General features: G+C 40.2%; 1 protein-coding gene across 1 annotated transcript; it reads right to left on the bottom strand.

Annotated features, from left to right (window-relative positions):
• Positions 1-4,360: 4,360 nt before the first annotated feature.
• Positions 4,361-9,188, bottom strand: slc22a6l (solute carrier family 22 member 6, like). Its single transcript, XM_023421608.2, has 11 exons — positions 8,750-9,188; positions 8,142-8,651; positions 7,929-8,032; positions 7,591-7,745; positions 7,222-7,390; positions 7,021-7,144; positions 6,772-6,887; positions 6,458-6,672; positions 6,254-6,362; positions 5,040-5,243; positions 4,361-4,874 (listed from the first exon to the last, which is right to left on the bottom strand). The coding sequence occupies exons 2-11, from the start codon at positions 8,544-8,546 to the stop codon at positions 4,787-4,789; spliced, it is 1,689 nt and encodes a 562-aa protein (XP_023277376.1). The 5' UTR covers positions 8,547-8,651; positions 8,750-9,188; the 3' UTR covers positions 4,361-4,786.
• Between the last annotated feature and the right edge of the window lie 6,585 nt (positions 9,189-15,773).

The following is a 15,773-nucleotide window of genomic DNA, read 5'->3' as shown; positions in this document are numbered from 1 at the left end:
ACCTAAATCTCCGTTTTCCCCCCCTCTTCCTCCACTTAAGGTCTACCTAAGACTAAGGTTCTCATATGTTGAGGGCCTAAATGTTAACATACAGTCTACCAGTTCCCTGAACACTCCCATACAGAGAGAAGGAAAGTCAAGTGGAAGCAGCTCAGTGGAGAAGAGTACAGAACATACTAGACAATATAAATGAAATAGCTGTGAAACTTTGGAGGATCATACAATGCAAAAATATGCAAACTTTCTATTTTGCTGTTTGATTACATCATTTTCTAAGAGGTGACTGTAGTGTGTTGTGTGTGAAAAAACTATGTGATGCCTATAGTGTAGAATGAAATAATGTGATATAAATGCATATTTACATGAGTTATTTTTAAAGCCATTATGCAGCCATCTATCAAGTTGTCAGCCTTTCTTGTTCACTTACTCATGTCCATTGAATGACTGTGTCCATGAATGATTTCATCACTTGGTTTAGACCGCTCCACTTTACATGCATACTCCCAAGTAATGTCAAATAGCATCCAAATAGTGTTTCCTCCAATAGTACTGTGTACTGCTTTGTCTTGTTGACAGATCTAGTCATTTCAAATTTAGTCCGTAAATGATAATACTTTTAAAAGTAAACTAAATCATTTAAGCCCTCTGTCCTCCGCTGAAGGAAAAGTAAATATTTAAAAGATAATTCAAGAAATGTCAAACCCATTACAAGTGACTCAGTGAGAGAGGACAGTTGATGATGTTTCATCGCTGTTGGTATGTTTCTACTCTTCGTTAAAAAAAAAAAAACAACTGAATGCTGAATTATCACATGGTTATTGGTTAAAAAACTCTTAAAAAGATTGATCTGCAATTCTATCTCTTATATGGTAAATGCACAGTGGTATTGTTATAGAGAATGGTCCTTGGTCACACCTCACTTGCAGATATTTCAGAATTTCTCACCTCTGGGTCTAATTTTTTATGTCTGAAAAATGCAAAAGACAGTGCTCCTCTAGTTTAAATGTGATACTCCCTTCACTTTGCCAGTCCTCTCACCCAATTGAGATGCTACCAGGCACGTCTTGCCAGTCTCTTCTGTTTAATTTTATGACCCCCCCATACACACACACACACACACACACACACACCCCACCACTCCACCTCACCCCCTCCACCACCCCCAACTGACCCCACCCTCGCTTGAAATGTTTGAACACCTCTCCTCTGCATGTCCTTGTGGTCAAGGTTAGATGGGTGCATGGTAAAAAAGCAGCAGACAATTCTTTTCCAGTCAGTGAAAGTGTATTTCATTTAACATTCAGCAATAAAAAAGAACCTTTCCCCATGTCATTCCTGAAATATGCTAGAAAAAAAAAGAAAAACAATGCGAGATTGTCATAGATTGTAAAATAAAATGAAAACTGAATCCACCTGTTCATATGAGAAAATAAATCTTTATTCATATCATTTTACGATGTAGTTATTTCTGTAGAAAGCTGTGCTCTGCATTTTGATTCATCATTTATCTGGGCTTAAGGTTGGACTCATCTGGCACAATGTACACAATACACAGTGTGTCTCAGGAGTACACACATAAAATCTGATTGTGAAATAGGATCTATTTAATATGGTAATCTGGGGGTTATAAAATATAACAAAGCTATTTTAGATGGTAGTTCTACTCTCAGGAGTGACAACTCATACTTAAATGCCAGACACACATAAAAGCACACGTCCTGCATGAGAGCTGAACACTGTAAAATTATATAACTGTTTTAAAAGGAAAACACACGAGGCTATCCTCAAATGAAGAGGAAAAATCTGAGTTGATTAAGTGTTCCTGAATTGAATCTACATCTTTATGATCATCCATCCTCAGATGACTTCAATTATGCAGATGGATGTTAAAATGACCACTTAAAAACCAAAGCATATTTGATAAATATTTCAAAATTGCCCACTGCATATTGAAAAAAAAAAATCTTGAATGGCAAATTGTCAATTAATCAATCAAACTGATTCGATAGAGCTGCTTTGTCCAGCAGATTTTGAAAACTTTAAGAATAGCTTTTCCCTTTTAGCTGTGTGTAAATATTCCAATGGTTTAGTTTAGCTGATGCATTCGCATCAATACACCACTAGATGGTATCACAGCAGCAAGATTCTTAAACCATCACAACCAGAAGTGTTCAACCTTTGCAAGGTGTGATTGCTTTGTATCCAATTGTATTTCCACATTTAATAGAAATGCACCATATAGATATGACAGTGGTGTTTATGGCAGTGAAACTGAACAAGGCTGACTGAACATTTACTTCTGATGCATCATAGCAAATATGTGACATTAATACTGGCAAAATTCCTCCAGTTTTAAAAGACAGTTCATTATTTTTGTGCGCTTCATAAGTGCAGTAGAAATGTAATGTTTTCATATTAAACATTACATTAACTGTTATTTTTGATAGTTTATTCATGCTGTATTTCAAGTGGAAATCCATCAAACACAATTTTAGTTTTCACTTGTCCAAATATGTTTTGGCTCAAATTGGTATTTCTCTGTGGTGGAGATGATGGGGAAAGGCAAACATCACTAAATGAAAACATGAACATAAAAATCAACTGAATTCGTGAAATTATTTTCTCATCGCACTTATCACAGGAAGAATTATGTTCAAAGTAAAGTCTAATTCGGATCCAAACTTATCCTCACCTCTCCTTTTATTATATTTCACTATATCTTTCAGGAGTGAGAAACCATCCCATTCAATGAATTTTGCCCACATTTATTTACACAATGAACACAGATGCTTCTATACACAGGTGCAATGCATGGAACAATTAAACAGTGAACATCCGATCGTGCTCTGTGGCGGGTATTAAAATGAGCTGAGCAGCCCCAGTTGATTCTCTAAGTGACTTTGAAAAGGGTTTCACTGTAAGGTCATGGGTTGGCAGGAACTTCGGTCACAAAGTCTTTCTATAAAAACAGTGACTAAAGTGACAACTGCATTTAGAACTACAGGAAAGACATCAGTAAATGGGGTCGGATATATATTGCGGTCGTTTGAACACGTTTGATGACCGTGATGCTTGAGCATTAGTGCGATGTGCAAGGAGAGAAACAGAAAAGCAAATCTTCCTCAGGTGACCGAGATTGTCAATGCAGGATGTGATCAGACTTTCAGCAAGAACAGTTTGTTGAAAACTGCATAGAGAGGGAAATCATAGTGGGGCTGGAGTGTATAAACCCCTCATTACAAAGATGAAAGCACATTTGAGAGTTCAGTGGTGCAAAAACCATCAGCCCTGATCTACAGAGATGTGGGAAAAGAAAAGTGATACGGCCAGATGAGTCATCCTTCACGAATTTCTTTGTACACCAAGAGAGTGGTACAGGCTTGAATGCTTGACCCCAACAGAGGGGGATCCGGTGGCTCTATTATGATGTGGGGGGCATTTTGCTGGCATGGTTTGGGTCCACAGATTTTTTTTAGAGGGAAGGGTCACCACAATTCAATACAAAGCTGTTCTGAATGATCCCATTTATCCTGTAATGACACATTTCTATCCTGATGGGAGTGGTCTCTTGCAGGACGACGATGCCCCAATCCATAGGACACAAGGGGGTCACTGAATGGTTTGATGAGTATCAAAATGATAATGTCATTTTTATGCTATGGCTTGTTGCTTTCACCAGATCTCAACCCAGTTAAACAACTATGGGGGATTTTAAAGGTGTTGGACAGCGCTCTCCACCTCCATCGTCAGAACATCAAATGATTGAATATCTGTCAGAAGAAAGGTGTTCATCCCTCCAGTAGAGTTCCAGAGGCTTGTAGGAGCATGAAGCTGTTCTGGTGGCATGTGGAGGCCCAACACCTTACTAAGACACTTCATGTTGGTTTTTCCTTTAATTTTTCACCTGTATGTATATGAATACCTATGATTTAGTTTGTCCATTAAAAGTCCTGCAGACATTGGTTAGACTGTGAGACTCAGGTTTAATAAATCAACACTCAGGGTCAGGTTAAAAAGTATGCTTTCCTGGGGAAAAACATGACATGACATACTGTAGGTTTACTGATTTATTTCTTTATTTCAGAAGCAAAGGATCAGGCCCAAACAGTGAATGACTGAGACAGACCAATTACCAAATTTATTTTCAGCTGTTGTGTTTCTGTCTCCCACTGGGTGATGCTGTTTTTTCTGCATTTAAATTGAAATCCTTTATTTCTTGTCCCTGACTAACAGGTTCCTCATCTGTTTCAGTTAATTTACCTGACAGTGACTCAGCCCATTCAAATGGGACCATAATACCAAAACATGCTGTGTACAGGTTTAACAGACCACAAGAGAAGAAAGACACAGAAGACATTAATGAAGAGATGTTGATTTTAATGAAAATATGTTTTTGTTTACAAATGCAGAGTTGTATATAAAGGAATAAGAAGTTATAAAAACACCAGTAAAAGCATAGTTTTTAACCGGCGGAAGGATCATATATAGAAATCATTCTTTTTTTTTTTACACATATATTTAAAATATAAACACAATTGGCGCAGAGTGAGACTTAAGTCCCAAAAGCTACTTTATAACAAATAAACATAGGTCTGATTGTTTGCAGCTATTCATTTCACTGTATTGACCTCTCCAAAAATAACATAGCAACATTTGTGCAGCAGTCATAAGACACAATATACTCTTCATGGAAATCAAACAAATAAACAGGCTGGAGAAAAAGCAGTACCCACTCTACTTTCATTAACATGGCAGCAAAAACATCAGGAGTACAATACAGCTGCCCTCAGGCAGCCTGCTTTAGGAGATTCGCCTGGGTGTCTTGCAAGATTATTGCTTCCTTTGGTGACGTTTTGGAGTTTTTCCCAGATCCCCTGTGTTGAAAATAGAACATGTACGGTAAATATGGATAAATCTGCCATAAATATGCCAGACCTAGAGACCTCCTGTGTACTGTTACCAAAATGAATGTTTTGATTTTGGGGCATGCAGAGATACAAGAAGAGGAACACATGTTGTCTCCTGGAGCAGGCTCTTACCTTTCCTCCACATCTTGTATTGTGTCAGGAAGGGGTGAGCCAAGTGTTTCTGGAAGAAATACTGCAGCCACCCCACTGAGGATCGGAGCTCCTCCGTAGATTAAACCTGGTAGCCAAGGTATGTAGTCCCCCGTGAGGAGCACCATAGGAGCCACCATGGCTCCTATACGAGCCATCATGGACACCCAGCCCATGCCATTCTGACTGAGAGAGAAAACGTACAACGATTACATGCCACAAAGAGGCAGAAGAACTATTTAAATCACTGACTGGAGCATAAAACAGAGGGAGATGGTTATTCAGTGGATTCAATACATAAAGCAAGTACATTAAGGTCAGAGGGTTTAAAGTTACTGTTTAAGTGAACATTTGAATGGTTGAACATGGTTTACTTTTTGGTGTCACAACTCAGCTCTGGAGTTTCCAGAGAACGGTATAATAAACAAAGACATGAGGTCAGCAGCGCTTCTGTTTGTCAGTGAGCAAATAATGGTCAGACTTAGTCAAATTAAACAAACACATAGTAAGTGAGCAATGCAACAATGCAATTGTGATGTTATTCACAAAACGGATTTCACAGAACACAGTTTGTCAGACCATGATGAGCTGTTGCTGATAGTAGACGCTGAGTAAATCCGTGACCATGAACCTCACGGATGTTTCTAATACCTTACTGAGCCTCTATTTCGATGACGTCCTCAGGCTATGAAGAACATTCTTGTTAATAAACAAGCATAAGTAACGAAGCCTTCACTGATCTGTTACTGTTTAGCACTCATGTCATATGGGATAGAAGATGATCCTGTTTGACACTGCTAATCTTTATCTCTGGCTGTATGTGGTATACGACATACACACCACACAGCCCGTCTTTGCTGCAGTTTGCAATCAACTACTGTGCTGGTGGATTTTATTAGTTGCTACCTGTGATTTCTGCTCAACACAAAATAGACCAAAGTATGTCAAAATATAAACTGCAGTTCTCCTGGAGTTGCAGTCCAATTGTTGACATACTCAATATTCTGAATAATTCAGACGAGCCAGGCTCCAGACGTCTGTATTATTGTCCCGCAGCTCTATGTGTTTATCAGGCTAATATATGTCCAGCAGAGAAACCCTCATCTGGCTCATTCATAAACAGAAATTAGTTCAGATTCACTCAATAGAAGCAGGAATAAACATGTGAACTACATTTCCTCGACAAACTTGCTTACCGAATGATGGTTGGGTACAGTTCTCCAGAGTAAAGGTAACAGCAGTTGAAGGACGCAGCAAGGCAACCTTTGCCCAAGACAGCCAGGCAGGTGCGTACAGTCTGTTTATCTGCACAGAGGTGGAGTATGTAGTGTATGGTGTGGTATGTACACACTGAATGTGCAACACCCAGCCGTTACATGTGTGCATGTGTTCAAACATACCATAAGGTACCAGCACGTTGATCAAAATAGTGACTCCAGCCGCAATGAGAGCACCGCACTGTGACGGACGCCGTCCGATAAAACTCATAGACACAGTTACGACAACTTTAGCAGGGATGTCAACAGCTCCAAAGATCACTTGGATTAAGTAGATGTCCACCCCGAACTTTTGCAGATCCATAGAAAGACCATAGTAGGCAAAGCTGGTTGATAACCTAAGCACAAAAAGAACATGCATGGTATCATCGCAATTTCATAGATGGTTGCTTAAAACATGTTGTTGAGTTTTTGTACATGATGAGCTGGAAACATACCAGACAGCACTGAGGCAGACTGTCATTGTCCTCATTGTGGGTGTGCGGAACAGATCCAGGACCGAGTAGGAGCCTTGAGAACAGGACATCTCTTTCTTCATGGACTCTTGCAGCATCTATGCATAAAGAACCAGTTCTCTCAATTCAAATGTATTCTAAACACGGATAGATGGTGCAATTACCCACACACACACACACACACACACACACACACACACACACAGAAACACAAACACCATGTTCTCTTACTTTAATGTCAATTTTTTCCCCCTCTTCATGGCGTCCGTTAAATTTGGCCACACTTTTAAGGTTCTTGATGGCTTGCTCAGACTTATTACTCAGGACTAACCATCTTGAAGATTCGTGAAACCACCTGTATGAGATTTGTGTTTATTAACCGGTAGTTGTAGTTGTAACACTGACTTCGCAGGTCAATACTCGGCATCTCACCATGAAAAGAGGAAGAAGACGTAGAAGGGCAATGACACAGCGAGGGTTAACCACCTCCAGTCCCGGATGAAGTAGGCTATTAATGCCAGGATCAACTGTCCCACCGTGTAACAGTAACCGGTTATTGTCCCCACCACAGTCCGCACACGCGTGGGGATCCACTCCACAACTTGAAATGAAAGAATCACATATTTGATAATATTTCGTTTGATAAATACCTCACTATCATCACAATATATTGGGATGAGCGTCAGGCCTGTTGATTTCATCCTTTTAACTCCAAATAACCAAAGTGCAATTATCAAATCTGGCTCTACTGAACAATACTTCACATTTAGCATTCATGCTGCATCCAGTTAATTTACTTACTGAGCGAGAAGGTGTTGAGTCCCAGGCCAGAAAGAGCCATGCCACAACCAAACCGGAACAAGCAGAAGAGGGGGAGGGAGTTGGAGAAAGCAGCACATGTTCCTGCCACTGCCATCAGCAGGTTAGAGATGAGCAGGAGGATGCGTCGACCATATCTTGGAGCCAGGGAGGTTTGCAAAGATTGAGGTCAGTGAGGCCAGAATGCTGTATATCATGTTATTGGACTTGCTGAATAACATATATATATAAACAAGTTACAAATTTGTACAGCGCAACACAAAGAAGAGGCAAGTTTTCATTTAAAGATGAGTTAAGATGGGTTTAAAGTTAAATGTTACCTGTCTGACAGACCTCCAAAGACAAGAGCTCCCACAAGCACACCGCCCATGTAGATTGTTTGTCCCATTTGTTTCAGAGAGCGCATGTCACACACCAAATGCCACTGACAAAAAGATTTGCTCAAATTAAAAAACATGACAAGACAACTTATAAGTATTTGCCCTGTGAATGAGAGAGAGAAAAAAAAAAAGGACTGAAAAATGCAGCCGTACCTCAGATATGATCGTTGAGCTCATCTCAGTCATGTTATAGGACCATCCATCCGTGCACCCCTGCAGGTCAACATCCAAACCATCCTGAGTGTCTCCCAGCTCCCCTGAAGCGGAGGTCCCGTTGTTAACCAGGAGGTGCCACTGTGGAGCAACGTAACGCTGGCACCTCTCCGGCCTCCCTGCCTGGTCCACAGGCACTGTGATCAGCAGCGTTTCCTCGGGGCTCAGCTGGGACTGAGAGAGGTTTGTGTGCGCGCTGCAGTAGTGAGACGGCACTGCAGCCACAAAGTTCTGCAGCAGGTTATGACTGGCCATCATCAGGACAGGTATGCATAGGAGGGTCACATGCAGGATCTGGAAGCGTCCTGTGCTGCCCACCTGCTCTAGGAGGTCACCAAACGCCATAGTTTTGCACAGAAGGTGACTTAATGTTAATGGCTCTGGATCCTGATGTTGGTAGGTTCCTTTAAAATACTTAGACGTGTAAAAAGGAATATGTTGCTCTAGCACCTGTGGAAATATTGACGAAAACATCGGTTGATGACCAACCACTGACTATGTTTGTCTTACTGTATGAAATTAAAGGTGTCAATGATCAATATACTTACCAGCTGAATTATTCTGCTCTCATTGCATAAAATATGTACAAAATCCAATGAGAATGGCAGCTCCCAAAGTGCAGCACCTTCATTAAAACAACAATGACATTATGCTCAAATAAAATCCTGGCAGAGTGCTCCGGAGAGGGTCTTTTAAAAAAGCCCCCCCAAAAAAATCCAAAAGAAGTAAAAGTGGTCTTGTTGCTGCAGCGTGTCAAAGTGTGTAATCGCCTCTCAAATTCCAACGGCTTTTCTGCACTTTGGATTATTAGAAGTGCAATGTAACCTCTTGAGGTATTAGCAGGTCATTCACTGAACACTGAGGTAGAATGCTGAGTCCTTGCTGTGTAGGAACAATGTTTGGTTGAAGGGTGTCAGTGCGAGTAACCTCCAGCATCAAGAGTGGGCATATAACTGTGCTCAGCTCTTTCCCCCCTTTGCACTGAGACACACTCCCTGCCCTTTATTGGTTACTTAATCTGTGTGTATATGTGTAACTGAGTGTGTTCGCGCATGTGCATAGCAGTGCATACACATGTGAGGTCAACCAAATAATTTTGGTTTTATTAGTGTTTTCGTGTCATTTTCTCTCATTGTTTCTGTAGTTGTTCCCTTATTGATTTGTTCAAAAGTCGCCATGGAGATTGGTTCACTGGGTTAAAGGTAAACAAGATTAAGCCAATTAGAAAAAAGAAAAACAAGAAGTAAGTTTTTGGCACAAACTGTAAAAGATGCTGCTAAATATTCAACTATTCAAATGCACTTCAACACCGTGACCTTCTCTCATCCTCACTTCGTGTTATTCAACACAGTTTGGAGTCAATGAGTGACTGTGTGGTGACCGTCCGCTCAGCAACAGTCTGACAGTCACGTTATGCTAACAGAGTTATCAGAACTGCTGCACTACTCCCCAAAATTTGTCGTAATGATTAGTATCTCAGAGCTGTATTGTGTTTGCAGAGTACATGTAGCTAAGATCTGCCTGGTTTGTGTCCTGACGATTAGTTTTGAGGAATGTGTGCGCTTGTGTAATGATCAGCATGAGATGTCAGGCTGAATGAAGCTGCAGGTGCACCAAAGCAAAACAATAAACTTTCAGTTTTTTCAGCTGTGAGAGACTCTGGTCGGGGCAAAAGATCTGTCCTTTTAAATTCCCAATCTTTCAGGGTATATTTCAGGTTTGAGCCCTAAAGTCGCAGGTATCTGACAGAATATATGAAAAACTTTGGAGAAATCAAAAAAGATACCAACAAAGTCACATACAAAGGCCCTGGGAGCTCTGGGCTTTTTCAGAAATGTGGAAAACAGAAGAAACAGGGTGAGGGTTGAAACAGAAATGTCAAATCAGCCAACCAGGGGGCAGGGTGAAAACAGATCAGTTACATCTGGACTTGATGGACGAGAAGGAAAAGGAGAACAGAAGGAGATGTTCTTACAGGTAGGAGAACATTAGGATCTGGACGACATTTGTACACTCTGGGTTTCGAATTAGTCACCGAAAACAAGAGAACACATACGTGCAAGGTAAATGATGTAATGGGATCTGAGTCGTATCCGGGCGCCCATTCATGTCGTGCTTTGTAAGTGAGAGTGAGTGTTAGGAAATCTGCTCTGGAATGTACAGTAACCAGCAGAAAGCAATCACATTGGTTTGATGTGACACCAATCACCAATGTCACTCATTCAGTGGTCTTCAGACAGTCAGTTCGAGCACACAGAAATGTGCGCAACTCCTGTTATCAATGAAGATTTAGGGTGGAGCGCCTGCTAAATGGCCTTATATTGTACAAGTATAACAATATGGCTGAAGTTGCAGCAAACAGGGGAAAACAAATACAAAAAGATGAAATATTTGAAATTTTATGACAAACTTTAGCCAACATTTTACTGATTAACTTCACAGTAAATTTCACAGGGTTGCTCACAGAGTAACTTTACACCAGGATGAAAGGCAGAGTTAAACTGCCCCCTCTGGTTAAAGGTTCCTGGCTGTTACAACAGTGAGGAACCATATTCACAAAACAGTTTGATAGAGGAAAAAAGAGTAAAGGGCATGTCATTCCTAACTTTAGAAATCCTGTATTTTTTCACTGTGAGCCTTTGTGACTGACAGTAACCCATAACCTCACCTCTCTCTGTGTATGTTAAACAATCACACAGTTAATCTCAGTTTTTTTTTTTTTTTTTGTAAAACTTGCTCCCAGCATTCTTTGTGAATAGCTTCTTAAGAAAGAAATGATTAGCTAGGAACACAGGCAGCCTCATCCACACACTGGGAACTGAGCCTGTGTGTCAAGCAGTCATTGGGTGTCAAGAGGTGAAGTATATTATCCTTGCAAACATGGGCTCAACTTAACAACTCACCTTTAACCCTTGACATTCCTAAATTTCAGCTCTGAAGTGGCTGAATACTGCGAGAGATTCTTTATAGGCGCAACAAAGAATCTACATTGTAGCAATGTGACATTTAAACAATTAAAAATGATGGTTTCCTTTTTAACTTCTTCAGTTATCTAAAGCTGTCGGATGTCTTATGCGAGCTTGGACTTTAAACTTGTTTAAATCAGCGAAAGGCCCTGAAGAAGAGGGGTTATCTTACAATTTATAACACCACTAAACCCTCAGTTAAAATGCTGCAATCACGTTGACAGCAGTGACACATTACATACATGCTTTGTGCTTCTCACTCTGTTAATAGTTAGAAACAAATACAAGTGAACACATAACACTTTGACCTCTTGTCTCACTGCAAAGCCAAGAAAAATATTTTAAAAAAAGTCTGATCGGGATTAGCAGCGCAGGTCCAAAGTTCTGATACTGAGAACTGTTTAAGAATTATCCAGAACTACAACTTGCAATCATTTGCTTACATACATGTTTTATTTGATGCAGCATAGTGTAAGTTCAGGGAGTGCAATCATACTGGATGGTTTCAACATACAGTATATTCCTGACACTTCTCACTATTACTCCTCTCATACTCCCTTGCCAACACCATTTACTGTTGCAGCTCCCTCAGCAAACCCAGCCTCCTTCTTATGTGGTATTTCATATTTCTGATTTGACTAAGATTTATTATAATGGATGCTAATTAGGGAGTTATCTCGCTCTGCAGAATCCTCATTGTTCCTTGTATTATTTGAGAGTTCCTTCAAAGTCCAAATCATTTTCTGCCAGACCTAGCCGTATAACCATTCGCTATAAACGATCATTTCCTTGACGTGTCTCAGACTGAACTAACTGAAGTTAACCCCAATGACTGCTGTGGTGTTTCCAGTCCTGGAGACACCACGCCTACTTTAACAGCTTAAAAACACGCTGAAGGAAATTGCTGTATCAACTTGATTCTTCATGCCTTTTCCTGATTTTATGAGAAGTACTCATAAACATGCTTCAGACGTCCACTACGCTAAATTACACATTACTTCTGTTTGAGGTGTCAGACACCAAAGCTTTAAAATATGGTTATATACAATGGATTTATATGCTCCATAACCACCGTTGTTGTTGATAGCACTCTTTATGATGCGCCAAACCCCCCCCACATCCCAAGTCTATATGGATTTCAGCTACTGGAGTTTAAAAACAGTTTGCTCATGCGTCAAACAGGAGACTTTTGTCCTTTGCATGCAAACACTGTTTTGTTGTACACATATTACATGAACTGTTCCTCATAAGGGCTTGAAAACAATTCGATCTGCTCCAGTTTCCGTGCTTACTCAGAATATTCCTGTCATTGTCGACAAGGGGATATCATGTTTATGTGTGCGCCATGACAGTTAGCCATGTTTTATTGTCACCAACAGTACCATTGAAGCATAAAATGAAGTCAGAGGCGTGCATGTGCTGTCCAGGAGTCACAGTCCTGGACATCACACAGAAACTTATGTCTCACCAGATCCTTTTGGCTTTTCTCCTTTCTCATTCAGGCATCAACAGCTCCTCCAACAGGCAACTCTAAAAACTTTCCAACTGCACCACAAATGGGAACGTTTTCGGTGGTTTTCAGCCTCTGGCAAGATTTCAGCTTCTATCAGATGCATTTTTTATAAATTCAAATAGCCATTGACAATAAACTGCGTTCCATAAATGTATTCGATCAAGCATGATTATCCTACTAGGGGTTCCTTTAGCTAACTATCTGTGCCAGCAAAACATTTTGTACGTAATTCAACACCATTTATTTAGGCTGTTAAGTGATAGATTTTGATTTGTCTGGGAGCATGTCTGAACAGCCAAACCTGGCAAATAGGCTGTAACAGAATGCCAGCATTTTCAGACTAATGCTGTAAGGACTCCTAAGAGATCCACTTTGTAGGACACAGTAACCTTTAGTACAATTTAGTGATACATTTTTAGAAAGCTACTTTTTTTTTTTTTACAGTGATGTTGTGATCCTTTGCTTTGGATTTAAGATCCACGGTGGATCTATAGTACTACATAACAGTGTGTTGTCAGGAAGAGCTCATAATAACACTTGGCATTAAGAGTTACTTTACTGCCTCTGGCTGCATCCCATCACCAGGGCAATATATAAAAGTGCTGCCCTCACTGACACAGTGCCAAAGTCCTGTCTGCTGCTGGGTCTTGTGCTGGTGTTATCCAGGGAAATGTGGGGTCATGTCTATATCAAACATTCTTATCACTCTTTTTTGTTTTTGTTTGTGTTGCCCCACTTAACTCTGCTCCACATTTAAACTGTCCCACTTGGTACCCGTTAGACATTTGTGATCCCGCCAAAAATGTCTTTCATTTAACTTCATTTAACTTTTCAGTGGTAAACGTTTTGCAGCTGGTTTTATTTCAGAGATCAGAGACGTGATGTCAGCATCAGAGTACGCTAATGTTCTCCTTAGGCTAGTGTAATGCTATAATTAGGTTAATTTTTTATCTGAAATTTAAACAGATATTGAATAAATATTGACGTAAAAACCTTGTTCAGGCAGCCTGCAACTTGATCAATGCTGTCCTCTGTCTGGAGCAAACTGGAACAGAGTTGCTTCATCTCAAATTTTACAAATTTACAGAAGAACTGGAAACATAATGCTAATTGTGAAATTGCGTGGCCTATTTTTTATTTTAGATAAAAGCATGTTTACACAGGCAACTTCCTTGTTTTTACAATGACAGGGACATTTTCTCCAGGGTTTCAAAATTTGATCACTAAATCTAACAAAAAAATCCATGTTTAACTCAATCATATCACGACTCAAGCATTTCACATAATATTGTCAAGGTTGAGACGTTGCATGTTATAATAAATGAATATAATTATAATAAATGAAATTCGCAGGTTGCATATTTCACTTGCCTTTTAAAGTAATTACAGATAATTGCTTACTTGCACCTTTATGTGTAAGTTTAACGCCAATAGTGAATCTTCTTTCACCTTCACAGATCTCCATTAGAAAAGAGAGTCCGTGACAATAAGATGGTGAAACCAGTAATGGGTTCTTCTCTTTCTATAGTTCGTAATGCAAGTGCTCGCAAAAACCCTTACCCTTCCCTTTCTCTAATTCAACCCACACATTAGACTTAAACACAAAACACGCACCTTGTGGTAGATTGCGTGCATTCTATAATTACAACTCTGACATATAAGCCTATTTCCTCTTAGTGTTTTTCCACCTTTGTGTGTGTGTGTGATTGTGTGTGTGAGTGTGTGTGTGTGTGTGTGTGTGTGTGTGTGTGTGTGTGTAGGTGTGTGTGTGTGTCAATGGACAAAAATTCCATAATCACCTTTCAGCACATTGTAATTCAAGTGGTCTGAGAGCAAACTAGACGTCTGCACCTTCTCATGGCTCCATTTTCAAACTTTAGAAAATCTAAGCCGTGGCCAAGTCCCTATTGGCTGTTCTACAAATGCAGATGCCTGTGCACGTTCCTTGAGATAAACATGTGTCAACATAGATGAAGCTTTCAGAGATGGAGAGAATGTGCTGTACTTCTCCAGGACAGGTAACCGGATCATGGCTGCAGCTGGGTTGCTTGTGTTGCGTGCGTGTATGAAGCATGTGCATACGTAGGTGAGGGCTGCAGGAGGGCGGCTGTTTTTTTTTTTTCTTTTCTTTTCACTTGTACATTTTTACCTACCTTTAGCTTTAACATCGTCATTAACTACCACTGAGCAATACTGACCTTCCTAATACTTTTTATTCCAAACTATGTAAGATGGAGGCCATCTTAGACAATACCAACCACCCTCTCTGCAACATTCTGGCAGGACAGAGAAGCAGCTACAGCGGCAGTAAACGTCTCATCTCACAGCGCTGCAGAACAGAGAGGTTCAGGACATCCTTTGCTCCCAGTGCCATCAGGCTGTATTACATCCAAGCCAAAGGACGTGGACTAATCTAATTTATCTATTTATCTAAATACAGTTGCACTCCCTTCCATTTTTGAAAAGATAAGAGCATGCAATACAATACTAACAACTACAACCCCAACCAAGAAAATACTGGGACGATGTGAAAAATGTGAATAACAGGCACACACAGTAATTTATAAATTTCCCTTAACTATTATTTCATGGCAGGGAGTATGAACACAAGATAAGCAATGTTTTTTTTTTGTCAACATCATTTGATTTGTAAATAAACATCCATTTTTGCCATTCAGGCTTGCAACACGTTTAAAAAAAATACTGGGACGGGGGCAGTTTATGGGTAGTAATGATGTATTCTTACTAAATAATGATGTAATTTGAAACAGGTGATGTCAACAGGTGATTGCAATCATGATTTGGTACAAAAGCAGCTTCCAGGAAAGGCCTGGTCCTTTTGGAGCGAAGATGGCATGAGGATCACCAGTTTCCCAAAAAGTGAGGGCAAAAATCGTTGAACTGCTTAAGAAAAACGTTCCTCAAAGAAAGATAGGAAGAGATTTGGGTATTTCTTCCTCTACCGTACATAACATAGTCAAAAGATTCAGGGAGTCCAGAGGAATTACCGTGCGCAAAGGCCGAGGACGCAAGCCTAAACTGAATGGCCGTGATATCCGAGCCCTCAGACGGCACTGCATTAAAAACCGTCAT

Source organism: Seriola lalandi, unplaced genomic scaffold (assembly GCF_002814215.2).
Source record: "Seriola lalandi dorsalis isolate HSWRI2012SDOR001 ecotype SW California unplaced genomic scaffold, Sedor1 jcf7180002054672, whole genome shotgun sequence".
Lineage (NCBI taxonomy): Eukaryota > Metazoa > Chordata > Actinopteri > Carangiformes > Carangidae > Seriola > Seriola lalandi.
Note: the sequence above shows the minus strand (reverse complement) of the source record. Positions and strands in the feature narration are given on the sequence as shown.

Bases quoted from the DNA above. Each gene is read 5' to 3' on its own strand.
- slc22a6l (XM_023421608.2), bottom strand. From the start codon at position 8,546: ATGGCGTTTGGTGACCTCCTAGAGCAGGTGGGCAGCACAGGACGCTTC. The intron at 7,145-7,221 runs GTGAGATGCCGA...AATCTCATACAG, and splicing joins GTCTTCTTCCTCTTTTCATG to GTGGTTTCACGAATCTTCAA. The intron at 5,244-6,253 runs GTAAGCAAGTTT...TTTCTCTCTCAG, and splicing joins CTGTACCCAACCATCATTCG to TCAGAATGGCATGGGCTGGG.